Consider the following 18479-nt stretch of genomic DNA (forward strand, 5'->3'; position numbering starts at 1 on the left):
ATTGACCAGGGGAGGGCTGACGAGTGACTAGGGGAGGACTGACGATTGATCAGGGGAGGACTAAAGCTTAAACGGGGTGATGTTTGACAAGGCGAAAGCGGATACTTGACCAAGGGAGGGGTGACGTTTGAACGGGAGAGGGAGTACGAGGAAGAACGGAGTTTCTGGGGAGGAATGATAATGTTCCTAATATGGATGCTGTACTGTGGGGTAGTGGTTAGACACAGCCTTTGACGTGGGCGACCCGGGTTGCAGTCCGGCTGAACTAGGCTTGCGGTCCGGCTGAACTAGGCTTGCCTGTTTTTTTGTTCTCTAAGCTTTTGCTAATCGCATTGAATAGTCGTTTAGGCCTAGTTCTTTCAGCTCATTCATTATTTTATTTGTATCCTACTTTGGCTAAATGCTTTCATTGTTTTTATTAATTTCCTGCAAAGCGCTGAAAAGTAATATAAAAATGAAGAATTTAATTGAATTTCTAAATCCTTTAACAACTGTGCTGCGCAGTTTGACATGTGCGCATATGGGCCAGCCTATCCCCCTTTGCAACTCCGGCGTCTCGGTCTCTAGAGGACATTCCATAGTAGCAGGATGAGAGAGGTGGGAGCAACTCCGCTGTCATGACAACAATCCGATTACACTGAGAACCAATATCTGTGCAGGCTATTTATGTACGTACCAGCAGTGATTAGAGGCAAGACGCACAAGATTCTAACATACACTTAGCGAAAGCAAGGGGTATTGTTATTTTTGTAATATATTAGTTGTATATAAACAACCGAAGAGAAGCTATACTACTTGGAGAGGAAAGTTGCAACTTTTATTGGAAGAACTGGCCTAGCTATATTCCATTAGGCAATCCATGTCGGAATGTATGGATAAATTCTCTCCCGGGACATTTCTCCAGTGGAGGACACTAAAACGCACGCAAAGGTTGTAGTATTTTGAGATTATGCATTTTAGTTCATGCAAAGGAGACGTATAATACAATAATTTTGCTAGTTTATGTTTTCTTTTAAAATGTTTTAATCATCATCATTATGTTAAATGCACCCATATAGTTATATTTGTGCAGATTTTTGTGTGCGCCCGTAAACGAGGGCTAAATATGAAGGACCAGAAAAGGCACATGTCATACTGTTTGGTTTCCTTGAAGAAAGTTCTCAAACATTTATTTACTTTTTAGTATCTGTTTTTTATTAGAAGACAGACTGTGGCTGATAAAATCTGTCATCAGGTGCTGATGAAGGTAACCCACATTACATTCTGTTAAGATGGAAAGTGATACTACTAGTCCTAGTAGAAGTCTGGATGCACAGGCAGATGTGGGGGAAAGCCCTGGCCACAATGGAGATTCCATTCAGGAGAGAAGCACCAGAGGCAGTACCAAAAGCAACTTCCATGCCTTTGCCAAATGGCGTTCATCCTCCCAGTCTTCCCAAAAGGGAGATCCAGGGAGCGATGTCAGTAAGAGACAGTCTATTTTCAGGTCCCAATACAAAGACCATCACAGCATCAATGCAGAGACGAAGGGCCAGCTGTTGACTGAAATGAACACCACTACCAACACAGCTTCCAAAATTGCCACTACTACCTTTTCCAAAGGAGAGGAAATTGTAACTTCTTCTCAGAACTCAGAGATGGAGGAAAACGGCCGTGTGGATGCGTCCAACTTCTTCCATAAACAAATTGGGACACTGTTGCAGCCAGGGGTCAACAAGTTCTCCCTGCGTATGTTTGGCAGTCACAAGGGCGTGGCAGCAGAGCAAGCCAGAGTGATGTCCTTTGGAGTGTGGATTATCCACCCCTACAGTGACTTCAGGTAACCCAGAGGAGTGAAAGAGGCAATACATTTATACCTTGTATATACACGTCCCAACATCCTTTGTCCTGATCTTGTCCACATTGTGATTATCCATACATTTTCACACATGTTTAGCTGATAGAAGACTCGTTGCAATCTGATTATGATACAATCTCCCTGACCACCTACAGAGGTAGACAGGGACCCGCTGTGTTTGGATATTAATCAAGTGTAAGCTGGTCTGAATGGTCAAATAATTTAAATGTAATTATACTGCTTAAAAAATAAACAGGTTACACCATTGACTTCAATGGTATCAATAATTGTCTAAAACGATATACGTATTTATGTTATTTTCAAATAATTCCTGTCAAATAATATCCATTCAGTGAGGCACCAGGATCTGTAGTCACAATGCAGACACCTTGGACACAGATTACACTTAATTGGGTATTCAAGATGACCATCTTTAGATGCTCTACACATGAACAATATCAAAAACAAATAAATGCTTGGTAAGGTTAAGGTTAGGTATAGAATTAATGTTAGGGTACAAGTTTAGAAGAAGTGTTAGGGAAAGGGTTTAAGGGTTAAAGTTGGGGATAGGATTAAGTTCAAAGGTTTATTTGTCATTTGCAATAACAAGTTACGGCAATGAAATGCTTGGTTTTCCTAGTCCTGACAGTGCAGTAAAAAGTAGAAAAATAGCAGTAATTATAATTGTAAGATCAATCAATCAGTAATAACACTATACAAAAACATGCATCAATAATAATAACAATACAACTATACAACCGTAGTGCAATGTAAAAGTGACAGGTGTGCATGATATAAAGTGACAGGTGTGCATGATATAAAGTGACAGGTGTGCATGATATGATTGGCAGATGAGCGTGATATAAAGTGACAGGTGTGCATGATATAATTGGCAGATGAGCATGATATAAAGTGACAGGTGTGCATTATATAAAGTGACAGGTGTGCATGATATGATTGGCAGATGAGCGTGATATAAAGTGACAGGTGTGCATGATATGATTGGCAGATGAGCGTGATATAAAGTGACAGGTGTGCATGATATAATTGGCAGATGAGCATGATATAAAGTGACAGGTGTGCATTATATAAAGTGACAGGTGTGCATGATATAAAGTGACAGGTGTGCATGATATAATTGGCAGATGAGCGTGATATAAAATGACATGTGTGCATGGGCTAAGGATGGAAGGGAAGAGGGGTTCCCGAATTGAGCTGCCTTACAGCCTGTGGAAAGAAGCTGTCCCGTAGCCTGTTTGTTTTGGACTGAATACTCCTGTACCTTCTGCCTGATGGCAGCTTGGTAAACAGTCCGTGGCATGGGTGGCTGGGATCTGTAGTGATCTGTTTGCTCCTCCTCCAACACCTCTCTTTATAGTTAGGGTTACTAGATAGTTAATTGAAAGGAAATGCTTGTTAAAGTTTAGGTTAGGGAAATGGTTAGCGTTAGGTATAGGATGAGGTTTTAGGTTATGGTTTGGGTTAGTGTTAATAGATTTAGGTTTTATTGATTTAATTTTTATTAGTCTGTGCAAGGACCGTTAAGCATATACAGATTGACTGTCCATATAAAGTGTTAACGAGACACATTTTTACTGCCATCTGGCAATCCAACAGCTACAATGTGGGCAGTGAGCACAATTAGTGCATACGATCAGATCACATGTAAGCATCAGGTTTAAATGAGGCCACAGAGGAGGATTGGAAAAATAGCAAGAGGTTTGAGGGAGTAGCAACTGGCAAGGACAAAGTTCAAAAGGCCAATCTGATTATTCAGTCGGGTTAATACGCTTCAGATGTGTTATTATATAAGTAATATGTTATCGTTCTCAATAACTTCCTGTTTATAACTAACCCCCTAAAATGTAGTCACTTCATAAAAATGCTTTATTACAGTGGTAAACACAAACTAATGACTACTGTATTCAGTAACTTAACGTTGTAGGTCTGTAACCCTGCTATGATTTTCCAAGGGCAGTCTAACTGTGGCACAGCAGGTGGAGTCATGGTGCATAGAACATAATAAAGAGATGAAGGGATTTGATTGACGATACAGTATAATGAGTCAGATCATCTGGATTAGAACAAAACCCTGGATACATTGAGAATGTCTCTCACTGTCTGTATAAGTAAATCTTTAAACCATCTAGTAATATAAACTCCCCAAAACATTTGCAATCAATTCAAGTAGGGTTTTTAGTCGTTTCAATTTTTTATATTAGTCTCCGAACCCTTTCCCACGGAACATAGAGCATTGTGTTATTAAAGACAGTCAATCTGGCCACAACGGTGGCTTTAATGTCTCTATAAACATTCTCAAATGTCCACGTGTGCTCAACATTATATAAGTCAATGCCAGACCATGCGGTTAAATCCATGCTTAGGGATTATTGCCAACAAGAAGAATCCCCATCATTAAAAATCTTGCCCTGTATTATGTCATAAATCCTGAGACAGATGAAAAGAAGATTACTGAATTTCTGCCCTCTGCCCTCCTGAACCTCATGTACCAAACATAAATAAATGCAATTGATTGCTCTATCCATGTTATTGATCTAAAACAAGGTAAATTAAAACTATAATATCTTTCTCGTGGATGGTCTTTCCATCCATAGCTCTGTCTATGAATATAGGTTGTTTACTTTAAGAAGTGGTGAGTTACCTGTGGTGGGGTAACCACATTGTTTCTCCAGATTGGCCCTTTAAGGTACTTCTACTTTAGGCATACGTCATACACACAGAGAAAGTTGGTAAAAAACTGCCATCCCCTCCTGTCCCGGTGACCCGGTTGGCTTAAGAGTGTGTTCTCAAAGGGTAAACAGCCAGCAGGTCTGTAATTTGAACAAGAGGTTGTTCTTTTTTTGTGCATCCCAAATGGATTTCTATTGCAAACAGAGCTCTAAGCACCCTAGTCAGACGTAGTGCAATATATAGGTAATATGCTGACATTTGGGACACAGGTATTTAGTGGCAAAGAATGCCCTGTGATTGTATGACATTGCTTTGGAAAAACTGATCAGGTAATGAAACCTGAACCATACACAATGTAAACCTAGACAGGAAGACCCACAGGACAATGACGGCTTATGTAACACGCTGGCCTTTGTTTGTACAGTAAAACTCTGAGTGTCCCCAGCTTTAGCCTTCTAACTAGAAGCAGTGCATTAATAAAACAAAGCATAGATATTTCCATTAATCTGGATTACAATTGTTCTGTAGTAGACCCACTTCTGACTCTCCTCAGTGGATGTTTGCTGAGGATACTCGCGTGATAAAAAAGCATGTACGAGTGGCTTTCCTCTTGCGACAGGGACTATCTGTGTTAGGGTCAGCAGCACTCAGAAAAGGATCACTAGACATGTATCACTCGGTTTTGAGTGGACGGGCTTGCTTGGTCTTTATCTTTGTGACACCGTCATGTCAAGGGGTACTCATCTCACTTAAGTTCAAATTGCACTCAACAAACATTATATTGAGTGTCAGACAGTTCTGAAAGCTTTGAAAATGGGAAAATGCTGATGTCATGAAGTAAAAATACAACTGATTTGACTGATTTTCTGTACCCGCTAGTTAAACAGACAATGGAAACGTGATACTTTCATTTGATATGGATTTACCTATATACATATATTTTTAAATGTATCTTTTAGGCCATTGTAACCTGTATTGACAGAGTGAAAAATAGGATTGGGGTAAAATTGCAATAGGCTGGAATTAATCCCATTCTGCAATGAAAGTGCTATATACATGCACTAAAGGCAGGACTGCTGGACCAACCTAGGCCCCTGAAATAAAAGAGTCTGATGTAGAAAAATAATGGGCTCTTCTATCACGCTGGTCGTGGATTTTTGTTCTTGCCAACTCCATTGCTTATTGGCAAGTCAAAGTTTGTTCGACAAGACAATTTCAATTAATTCACGTTTTAAAAATGAGTGCAACCCCAGGAAAATAAATAAAAACAGTAAAAAGATATCTATACATTATATGAAAAGATTAAACCAGTTTAATGTTTTCTCTCTGTTTAGTTTTGGTTTGTACCGGTGCTGCTACATTTTGTATTTTTGCTACATTTGCTGCTATGTTTTGTTGTTGACCAATTATCTTTTGGATAGACTGGATAGGACAGCCTTACAGTAATCTAGTCTGCTAGTAATATAAGCTTGGATTAACATCTCAGTATCAGCCTGAGATAAAACAGCCCAACCCAACTGTTTCTCCAGTGGTAAAAAGCTGTTTTGGATACATTCCTAATGTGTTTAGAATGTAAAGGGAATTCTAGGTTTTAAATGTGCATCCAGATTAATTCTTTTTGGCTTTTTCTCCAACAATAATTAAATAAATCTTGATTTAAGTTGAATGACGAAGCGAGTCACCCAAATATTTAGATCTATAATACTTTTAAGTGTCTTGAGTTTGCCTACTATCCTTTGGTATCACCAAAATGACATGTTGTGTAAAGTTTTTGTAGCAACGCTGAGCTTTCTAAGAACAATCCCAAGAGGTAACTAACAGTAACAGTAGCAAATCCCAAAATGTATATTGTGGAACACCAGGCAATATCTATTTTGTCTGATTCTGGTATCATGCAACAAGAGGTTTGCATGATAACACCAAAAAATTGCATTAATTCTCCCTTGCTTGGCCTCAATCCCCTGTCCTGTCCAGGTTCTATTGGGATATTGTGATGCTACTCCTGATGATGTGCAACTTGGTCATCCTACCTTGGGGGATCACCTTCTTTGAAGACCAAAAGACTCTGCCCTGGATCTCCTTCAATGTCATTTCTGACACCTGCTTCCTGGTTGACCTGGTCCTCAACTTCCGTACGGGTGTAATAGACGGCGATGACCACATCGTCCTAGACCCCAAGGTACCCTTTCTGAAAATATGTTCAGCATACTGTGCACTCCACTAATATTGGCAGCCTTTGTAAAAACAGGCTGTGGAAAAAAAGTATTTGTTTATCCTCTTGGTTTTTCATTTCAAATATTAGCACAAATCTGATATTTAATTAAAGTTAAACTATTGAAAGACATATTTTTTTCTTATCGTAAAATCTGAGTCTACTTGCATAATACGTAATGAGGTTGGAGAACACTGCAAGGGATTTGAGACCATTCCTCCATACAGAATCTCTCCAGACCCTTTAGATTCTTAGCTCCATGCTTGAGGACTCTCTATCAAGGTAAAACAGTGACATTACTTTTTTATTTGTACAAATATTTTGCAAACTTGTAAAAAAAGATTTGCAAACTTGTAAAAAAAGATTTGCAAACTTAATTACTTTTGTTATTCTATAAAATATTTGCATACTTGTAACTGACTAGATATTTGGAATCATGCAACTCATTAATAACACTTGCCAACATAAAATATGGACTCTCAGAGTTTGTCACAAAAGTTTCGCTGTGACAAATGTGACAAAATATTTGTATTTGTAAATCACAGTCTGCGGTAGTACGTTTCACATCCTTTTCAACCAGATATACCCATAAGGACTCTGATTGGCAGGTCATAGCCTTTTCTGACCAATGAACTGAATGCATCGTGAACGCAACACGTTTTCAAAATGTTTACCAGTCTGAGTACATTCTGGAACATGCAGCGCCAGCGTTTCAACCGGTTTCAACTCCTAGTGAATACTGAGGAAGAAAAACATGGCTTCTCAAACATTTTAGATTATTTTTCCGCCTAGCTAGATCAATGCACAAAGTTTTACTGTAGTTTACTAGCTAACTCAAATTTAAATCTAGAAACTAGCAATTAATTTACATGTCTACGTACTGTTTTGCCTTTGACATGAATATCTATTTACCCCGAGAATAATAGAAATTCACTTTGCATGATTCATTAGACTAGTTTGGGCGTGTACATACAAGTTTGATATGGTCCACATCATAACATCTATTTTTTGTTTATCATTTAATGTGGTTGCATTTGTTCAATACATTTGTGTAATCTGCTAGGGCTGTCATCACTGTTTGGCAAAAGTTTCAGACTTAATTAGATCTTTTTGCCAGACCACATAAGCGAAGCTGGCCAAGAAGAGTGAATGTCTCTTAGTGAGTGACTGACTGACTCAGTGACTACCCCTTGTTAAATAGCATGGTGGTTAGAGACTGTGATGGTATTTTCATCGATTAGAACATTTAAAGGAGTAAGTACAGAGAAAAATCTCTTGGCACAATTAATAGTTTATTTGCAAATAGAGAGACGCGTAAAATGTTTACAGGATAATCACCTGAGGAGTCTCTAAAGCATTTGGAAATACATTCAATACTTATAGAGGAATGGTGGAGATAAGAATCTGCATGGTCATACCATAAAAACAACACATGTTCCTTATCCATCCTTCCCCTTGTTGTGTATCTTCCTCTATCCTGTCCTAAGATCCATTGCATCTACCCCCATCCTGCTAAAGATTTACGTTTATCTCAGCACCTCATACTTCCTTTACCACAGCACAACCAACATTCCTTTTCTTATCTAAACATGGGGACGCAATACATTAATCAATAAGAATACATCAGTTCAAGAAATGTCCATAACAATCCATCCTCTTGATACCAAATCAACCCTTGGTATCAATCCTTAAACAGTTTACTCATTAGGATGTAGACTGCAACAAAACAGTACTCTGTAACAACATGACCCTGTCGATATCATTACCCTAATGATTAGATAATGGAACACATCTGAAATGTCTGGATCCTCATTTACATGCTTCTAGACCATTACCTGCATATTAACTCCAAGACCACACATTTTCATTCCACAGAACTATAACATAGTACAGCAAAAACTTTTATGTTAAAAACAAAAAATTGGTCTAGGGGTGTAATCTCAAATTACACATATATATTGACAGTATGGGGCAAGTTGCATCAACACGAGGGTGTGTAAACGCCAATCACTGAATACATCCTTCAATTTGTTACTGTTGCAAAGTCCTATTATGCCAATTGCTCGATTCAGTGAAAAGTCCTCTCGTGGTTCCAATAAGATGTATTTCCAAAGTAATCAGAAATGTTCTGCTCCTCCAAATGTCACACAGTTGTTTATTAACCATTTATTGGCAGACTGATGTAACAGAACGTAAAAGAATATATTATATTCCAAAGTGTTGTCCTTCATAGTTCAAACAATGACACAGCTCTAGGACCCCAGGCTCCTCTCTCAGCTACCTGGACAGCAGATGAGATGTACTTGGTATGGACCCAATCAGCGTGGCATGATGTTGTGCAGTTGGTCTTTCCGTGCCCCAGCAAACGTTGTCCAGAACCGGAGCTTTCCTTAGCCTACCCCCGTCGGTTGGAGGTTGCTTTCCTCATCTCATGGCAGAAAACATCAGGACCAGAATTAGTCCGGCTTACAATTGTCCTTTAAGCCAAATTCAGTCTCTCTGGGCTCCAACCAGTCCTCTATCGCTGAATCGCTTTCAAGTGTCCTGTACCTGTCAGTGAATTCTCCATGAGAAGATTAGTTGCAACTGCACAGTATACAATCAGAAATATGTCCATTACATTAGCTTGTTGCTTATTGTTAATGCATTAGAACACATTCCTACCAAACACTTGTATTCCTATATATCCAATATCTTTCTGTTTCCTTTGTCTAAATAGATTAGAACAGTTGTAAACAGTAACAGTATAGTGGAAACATTAAAATTTCTGGTGCTTCTGTTCCACTAGTGTAGAAATTCAAATATTTTCTATAGTTGGTTTAACAACCAACAGATAACAAAACTACAAAAAGAACAAAAGAACCCAATTTCCTATTACTGTTCAAATTACACATCATCTGTTAACATAGTTTGCTTACGTTGAAGTATCACTCTTAAAGAGTAGTTCATAAAACATTCTCAGTTCATCATCTAACCATATCTCAGTTGATATATAATTACATCTGATTGTGTTGTCTCGGAACAACAATCAAATTCACTTTTGTTTAACACAAATTATTAAAAACCTTATTGCCAATCGAAACATTTCATACCACCTTGAAGCTCAAATAACATAACTGTTATATTGCCTAAAAGATGAAACTGTGAAGTTCTCCAAGCCTCTTATTTATCCTAGCACATCAAAGATACTCTGTAATCCTATAATAAATCATGACCCCCCCACCTCCGGCCCCCCCATACCCCCATATCTCCCCAGAGCTCACCCTGGAGTAGGGGGAATGGTTTACTGACCAAAGGATAACAAACCTTAGTCTTGAAGAATAGACCCCTTATCAATTAGGGACACATTTCAATCTCATAGGACAGAGTGGTGTTATCTCGAGAAACAAACCAGCTAGGCAATAGCAAGCATACCTTTTTGTCTCAGCATACACACCTTAAAGAAACATCTGTTAACCGTTAACATTACAATGATTGCCTACTGCGACAGAAATTAAGTACATAGGTATACATGTCTATAAAAAATAGTCATTGAATATATAAATAAACATGGAATTGACATTTACGGTTCCTTCAAGTCAAAACCAGAGTAATGAACACCGAATTAGAATTCCCAATTTTGATAATGTCACCAGTAAGTCTGTTCAAATAAGTCTAAATTTACACAAGCCCCCCACACTGGTCTTTGTGAGTTGAGCACTCCAGGGGGTCTGTACCTCTCTTTACAATTTAGACTATGTAAAACTTTGTCAACTTGGTTTTCTAGAATATAATTTAATGCAGAATTACATTCTAAGTTTCATTTAAAACATAGCAAAACTTAGTAAACATGTAAGGAATAACAAAATGTGCTCACTGCTTCTTTTTACCCACTTATTGCATAATGCATATGATTAATACGATTACTTCTAATCAAATATCAAACAAACAAATTGAACAGTCGCATTCTCGTAGTCACTATTCATCCCAACAAATGTGTTCTTTCTTAGCTTAACCAAATCAAAATGGTAAGATGTATTCTACTCAACCATAACCATGTTAGATTTTGTTTCCAAAAACCCAAATTTGAAAAACACTGTGAATGGACACTAAGGGATGCCAATTTTCTGTTATAACTATGCAAACAGGAAAACCCAATTCTTCATGTAACTCTTTAAGTACCAATCCAATTTGCTTTGAACAGTAAGTTCAACTCTTTTTCATTATAGATAATCATTTCATACAGTCCCCCCCAGCTTTCACAACAGAGTCAACGGAAAATGAAGCCATGCACCAAAGCAGAACCATAACAGCACGGACATATAAAAAATAAAATCGATTGTTGGGATGAATCCAATAATCATTCAGGAAAGAGTCGCAAACAGGATATTCAGAAAAAATAATATGAAATCAAAATGATATTCAACAAAAATTATAAAAACCCAATATCCACAAACAAAATCAAAAACAACAAATGTGCCACACGGTCGCTTGTGTGAGGTAATTATAAACAATATAACCCATCGACAAATGTGTCTTAAACAAACCCTCCAATTTGCATTTGAACCTTAACCAAAATTAGCATTGTCACAGGCAATGGCCAAACTATGTTGTGAAGACACAAAAATCATTACTCAATGAACCTCCTAAAAGTTGGGGAAAGTCTCCAACTTCGATGCATGTCTATGTTATTCCAAAGAGTGGTGGTCAGCCAAAATCGCAACTTTCATGCAAATTACATGCATCAACATCAAAAGTGTTTTAATTATGAACAATGTGGGATGACTTTAGGTCTCCACCCTGACTATAAGTATGTTTCAAAAACATACATTTCGACAGGAAAGATATTCAGAGCAAAGTATATTTAGCTTGCTCTTAACGTTTGATTATCCCAAAACTGAATATACTCATGTTGGGGAAATTATCACAAGTGAGACCATTCAGAACACCCAAATTTAACCCATATGTATAGGCTACCTTTGTTTTAATGGGAAAGGTTGGTAGAGGCCATCCCAGGGATCTACCCCCCTTCCTGGAGCCCAGGATTTTCCCAATTGTGTAGGCCATAAAGGCCAAATGGATTGTTTAAAATGTTAATGGAAACGTAAGGTTCCACCGGAAAAACGTGACATGGTCTTCAGACTGTCTGTAGTAAGAGACATCATGCTTTCAACTTAGCCGATATCCTACGTTAACTGAAGGTTCAGAGTTATTGCCCTACACATCTAATATCGTTGCTGTTTGTAAAAAAATTCCCTATCTTATCAACACAGCAACAGCAGGGGAAAAAAACTCTTAAGAAAGGCCAAGGTAACAGAGAACAGATGCATGATGTCACCAAAATCAAGGAACAATCAGGGAGTGATCCCCAGGATACTCCAACCTAGATCTCTAAATACAGTCACATCAATCTACCCCATTTGTCCATTTGTCAGTGTACCATTTTAGAATTAAAACTCCAATAACGATTATCAGACGTTGGTCTTAAAACACAAATATTATCCCAATTATCATTGTAAAGACAAACAAAGTGAAACTACATTAATTAACCAAACCCAAATCAACATTTAAAATAGGACATCTCATTCTACGGGCATTTGGGGAATAAACGGGCCGTTGCTATTTTACCCTCTGTTGCAGGCCATGACTATATTGGATATCCAGTCTTCATGGGAATCAGCGTGTGTTCTTAAGGTTAAAGACAAACGCCATGTGGTTCTTCATTCTACTCCATACAAGGAGAGGGAAACAAATTATTTTTTATTATTTTAACCCATTACAATGAAACCACAAGACCATGTTTTACCAAATCAGGAAAGCATCATTGTACCAATCGCCAATTTAGGATATTATTCTGATTAAATTTAGGACATTATTCTTGTATAGAATCCTAAGTCATCAGGCGAATACCTCCACGTGTGCCAGTCACCAGCACAACACTAGAAGGCAAGTGTCAATTTCACAGAGTCGGCGCTTAGGCAAAAGTCGAAAGAGTGGGCCGAAAGAGTGGGCCTCGCCAAATAATCACTTTAACGACGCAATGAATGTGTTGACCCAAGTGTACACCGAAAGCAAAACTTGGCGAAGGCAAAATTTCCAGGTAAACAACAATCTCCATCAAATATACAAATATTCCACCAAGAAATACAAAATGCAGCCAATCGGAACCCTCGTGCAGAGGGAACACTAAAAGGGAAAATGCATTTACTAGGTCGACCACAAACAGATATTGACAAATGCCCAGGACTCGGGCCACGATCTCATACAGGAAAAGGACAATCGGCGCGTGCGCATATACAACTTCATTAACTCTACTATTCACCAAACCACAAGATGACCAACAACATTGGCATTTCACAGGAGCAATCCCTACTCCATCCTACAGTCTCTTAAATTGACAAAATCTGTGAGTGTAACAAGTGGTCGTGCCCTACCTAGTTCAGCCGGCCCGCAATAGAAAGTGTTACCATCTTGAGATTCAAACCCAGGTCGCCCACGTGAAAGGCTGTATTGTTAACCACTACACCATAGAACTTCACTTTTGCTGGGTGTCAGTATAGCCTCTTGTCTCTATCCTGAACAAATCCTCTTTTGCCACTGGCCATTTTAATACTTAATTAGCCATTCATGAATGAAATTTATACAGTTAAACTGACTAACGTATCTCCCTAAGTTTACCTCTACCACAAATGGCGGCTATGTATTGCGTTTGCCACAGGCCGTTTTAATGGCGTATTAGCAAGTAATAAGCTTTACCGGTATCTACTAACTTACTGGAATAGTCAATAGTCAAGAATTTAGCAATTGCTAGTGAGTCTGCCAAAGCTATTTCATTTCATGGCATAGGAACATATTTTTTTCTGAATGGCAAAACAACATACTTCATTCATGAATTACATTTATACAATAACTATCAATAAAGGTGACGATAACTAACTTTTTCATCAAATGGAAAGATGAGAGAATCATGGAATCTACCAGAAATAATTAATAAATGTTGTTGCTCTCAATAGATTTGAACGTAGGTCTTCCATATGAGAGACACTGTTGTTAACCACTACGCCATGGCATTACAAGTTTCAGCAGTCGCTAGACTCCATTGAGGATTTTGTTAAATAGGCTTACTAGTATGTATTAACTTCCTAGGAATAATCATAAGAATTAGCGAGACTGAAGATGAACTATTCCATGTCAGAAACAGTCGCAATATAACCGTATATACAGTTTCAGTTAAGGCTTAAGGTATTGTAACTATGTTGTTAAGCCAGCAAATATGGTTGTCTATCCTGACCCAAAACGCATGCACGGATGCGTACTTCGAAAATCCACCAGAAAAAGTTGCAAAATAACTGTAAACTGTTTTATTTCAGGCTTACCATAATATAGATACTAACGGTTTTAGCCAGCAATGTTTTTGTCTATACAGAATAATTCATAATGCATACTACGCATCGCCTGCAAGGAGATACAAACTCGGGACATATAGTTCACAAGTCCGCTTCTCTAACCACAACGCTATTTAACAAGGGTCAGTCAGTCACTCACTCACTCACTTACTCAGTAAGAGACATTCGCTCTTCTTTTTCAAAAAGTGATTAGCAACAAATCTAGCAACTTTTTCTGGTGTTATTGGAGACTTTTGGAGACTGTGACATGAAAGCACGTATCGTTCTTACTCTTCTCAACATGCAGTGGGTGCTCCCTCGTCCCAAAACACTCACAGGCGGCCCAGTCCTCGCGCAGCAGTCCCTCCCAGCTGCAGGAGGCGTTCACCCCTCCGCGTCCAGAGACTGCAAATAAATCACGCATGCGGGAAGGCTGATGTAAATGTAAAATGTTCTTTGTCTGAAATAGATCACTGCACCCAAATAAATCATTGCATTTCACTCACACAGCCTCACGTCACTTACTCACCTCACCCACTGCGTGTGTGCCTATCTGTGACATAAGCTAAACATCTAGGTGGCTAGCTCATCATGTCTCAGTCTAAACTGTACAGTCAAAAATACAGAAAGGAGTGGGAATCAAATCCTGAATTCAAAGGCTGGTTGAAGCCGTTTATTAGAGATGATACACAAACATACTGCCTGTATTTTAAGGCTGATTTCTACACCAAACATAGTGATGTAAAAAACACATAACAATCCAAAAACATACTCAAAAGGCAAAGCCTTATAACAGTTCCACTCAAAACAAGCTGCCATTTATGGTTAAACAAGAAACCAGGCAAGCCTAATTCAGCCGGCCCGCAATAAAATCTGTTTATCATGGCTGCCCTCTTGAGAATCAAACCCGGGTCGCCCATGTGAAAAGCATTGTCGTTCACCACTACGCCACCAAACTGCACACATGCTGGGCATGAGTATAGCCTCTTCGCATTATATTATTTTCACTCATTAACATCACGCCAAGTTTGAATATTTTGTTAGACACCATTATATATCTTTAAACCGAGTAACGTTTCTTATTAGGTTTACCTCCACCACAGATAGTATATATGAACTGTATGACTTTTGCCACTGGCCATTTTGAAAGCTTATTAGCAAGTAATATGTCGCTAGACGCCATTATATTGTGTTAAACTGAGTAACGTTTCATATTAAGTTAACCTCCACCACAAATAGCATCTATGAATTTTATGGCTTTTGCCACTGGCCATTCTAACAGCTTATTAGCCATTCATGAATGACATTGATACAATAACTACTGTATCAATATAGGTGACGATAACTGACTTTTTCATCAAGTGAAAAGACACGAGAATGATGTAGCCAGCGAAGTGTTTGTCTATCCTGAACAAATCCTGAGACATAATTCAAAAATCCGCCAGAAATAGTTGCAATATAGTAAACAGTTTTAGGATTTTAGGCATTTTACGCTTCCCATAACGTATCTACTTGAACGATAGCTTCATGCTTTCATGCCTGTTATTCACATAACGCAACTCTCCTGCTTCCTGCCTTTTGCCAGCCTTTTGTTCTTTTCTTACTTTTACATTTTCTTTAAAATTAAAAAAGGTCAAACTTTAAATCTTTTACCTTTGTTTAGTTTTTATGTAAACATTTTATGTAAAAAGTGGACCTCAGCATAGTTCTTTTGTGTTTTTGAGTGATTTTTTTATGATGGAGGAGCTAAGACAGCTGTTGGAGGAACGGATCAACCGCTTAGAAGATTTATTCACCAGAGCGCTCCTCCGGTTGGACTGTGGGTCTTGTCCCGCAGGTGAATCAACAAATGCTAATGCTAACATAGCACAACAGGCTAACCTAAGGCTAGAGAGCTCTAAAGATTTCCCTATACTTGATAGAACACAGTCAAAACTGGTGAACAGATCAGAGCAATTTCAGAGCGAACGGCTGAATGGGACGATAACACAGCTTGAAATACGTGAGAGTGAACAATTCATTGACTCTGACCACCAAGACATAACTTGGTTATTATGTCGCATTTTATTACAATTGATCAAAAATCCTTAGAAGAAACAGTTTGACATCTTAAAGCTTTCACTTGCAGTCTTGACACACTGCCATCAGACTTTTTAAAAACAATTTTTAACTCTATAACAATGGACCTACAGCAAATAGTTAACAGCTCTCTGCAATCAGGCATTTTCCCAACGTCTCTAAAAAACAGCTGCCATTAAGTCCCTATTAAAAAAGACAACACTGGATGTATCTATAATGAACAACTATAGACTTGTATTAAATCTCCCTTTTATAGCCAAGATCATTGAAAAGGTTGTCTTCAATCAACTCAGCAATTTTGTGACCTGAAGCGGTCTCTTAGACAAATTTCAGTCAGGTTTCCGACCTCACCACAGTACTGAAACGGCACTGATTAAAGTTTTAAATGATATACGGCTGAATACTGATTCTGATAAAATAACAGTGTTCTATTAGATCTCAGTGCAGCATGTGACACCGTAGATCATAGAACACTTATAGATACCCTGGAAAATTTAGTTAGACTCTCCGGGACAGTCCTTGATGTATCCAGGGCCTTTGGAAGAAAAACAGCCTGACACCATCAAGAATCTATCACCATACTACACAGTGGGGATGAGGTTATTTTCTGCATGACAATGTTTCTGTCTACGCAAAACCCACTTCTGGTGTTTGTTTCCAAAAAGTTATATTTTGGACTAATCTGACCAATAGAACCAAGTCCCATTGAAAGTTGCAGTAACATTAAGCAAATTGTAGGTGCTTGAGTTTGTTGTTTGAAGACAACAAAGGCTTTTTATGGCAACCCTGCTAAACAACTTGTGATTATGTATGTGGCTTCTGATATTAGTTTTGGAGACTTTCTAACCCCAAGACCGACCAACATCTGCAATTTTCCAGCTGTGATCATTGGCCACTCGAACCATCCTCCCCACTGTGCATGGGGTCAATATAGATACACATCATCTTCCAGACTAATTGTTAATATATCCAGTTTCTTTAAACTTCTTAATTATTCAGTAGTGGAAAGGGGTATTTTCAACTATTGAGCTATTTTCTTAAAGCCATCGCCAGATTTGTGCAACTCAACAACCATTTGTCACACATCATTACTGTATTCTCGGGTCTTTCCCATAGTGATGGATGACTAAGGGAATTTGCACTGTGTGTCACCTCTTATACCCCAGTGAAACAGGGTTACCACTTAAGAGTTTTTAATCACTCAGGTCAACCTAAAAACATAAAATATAAAGTTAGATTTTACTCATAAGAATTTTTAGGGTTGCCAAATTTGAGGCATACATGTTTTGGAGAAAGAAAAAAATATATATTTTAAATTTTACTTCAGTTGAAGGTTAGATTTTGTGAATATTTTGAATGAAAGACCAAGAGGATTAACAGCAAAGACATTTTTCACAGACTTCTCAGTTTCTCTCATATTTACCAAGGGTGCCAATATTAGTGGTGGGCACTGTATTTCACATTTTAAACATTACTTAGACAAAAGAGCTGGAGGACAGTAGAAAGGGTGGACGTAGGGGTTGAATTGTAGTCTGTGACTGGTCGTTATTGTTACCATTGACATACAGATGCATTATGCTGTGTGCTCACTGGGGGCATTAAACTCTACATGTAAAAGTCCAGTAATTTCAATGTGGGCAATATATTTGGCTTTAACTAATCTGCCAGCTAGGGCTGGACTCTACTCAAAAAGTACTTTTCCTCCCTACAATCACCATCAGAACCGGATGCGGTTGATTGTCACATCTTACTTGCTGGTCTGGTTTGCAAAATGTGCCCTTCTGCTTTTGATTTATCTTCAGGGGAAGACTTTTGCTCACTTGCAGGGTTGATACAACCCACAAGTCAATGCAAAATATAGTCCGGTGTCTAACACCAGTGGTTGTGAAGTGGGTAAATTAGTAAACACTACTGAAACTTAATTGGTCAAACTCAGTAGCAAGTTGGCTAACTCTGATCATCACTCTCAAACTGGCCAAGCAAGTTGACAATGTAAAAGTTTGTTCAAAGGCAGAGAGTATAGGGTTCAGGGGCTGTCTGCTTTGAGACTGGAGTCCAGGGTAGTTTGAGGTGCATGATGTGTGTCTGGTGTGTTGGATTCTTCCGACTTTTGAGTTGCTTTTCCTTGTCGTATCAGAAACAGAAGTAGATAAACCAACTAGAAGTTGAAAGCAACAACATCACTTTCCATACATATATTTACTAGCTAGGTACCGAATGAAACCTGTGCCCATGGCTTCATTCTCTCAGTTCCAATGTTATTTCACTGTAAGCGAAATATGTTATGCAAAAAAAG

At 38.4% G+C, this 18479-nt stretch overlaps 1 protein-coding gene across 1 annotated transcript in view; it reads left to right on the top strand.

The window, feature by feature from the left end:
- Positions 1-534: 534 nt before the first annotated feature.
- The window catches only part of hcn3 (hyperpolarization activated cyclic nucleotide-gated potassium channel 3), a 28600-nt gene continuing 10655 nt past the window's right edge, over positions 535-18479 (top strand). The window contains exons 1-2 of the mRNA XM_010866931.3: positions 535-1819; positions 6503-6707. Coding sequence (XP_010865233.2) covers positions 1272-1819; positions 6503-6707 — 753 coding nt within the window. The 5' untranslated portion in view covers positions 535-1271. The remainder of the gene's footprint in view (positions 1820-6502; positions 6708-18479) is intronic.

This window comes from Esox lucius, chromosome 10 (assembly GCF_011004845.1).
Source record: "Esox lucius isolate fEsoLuc1 chromosome 10, fEsoLuc1.pri, whole genome shotgun sequence".
NCBI classification, from domain to species: Eukaryota; Metazoa; Chordata; class Actinopteri; order Esociformes; family Esocidae; genus Esox; species Esox lucius.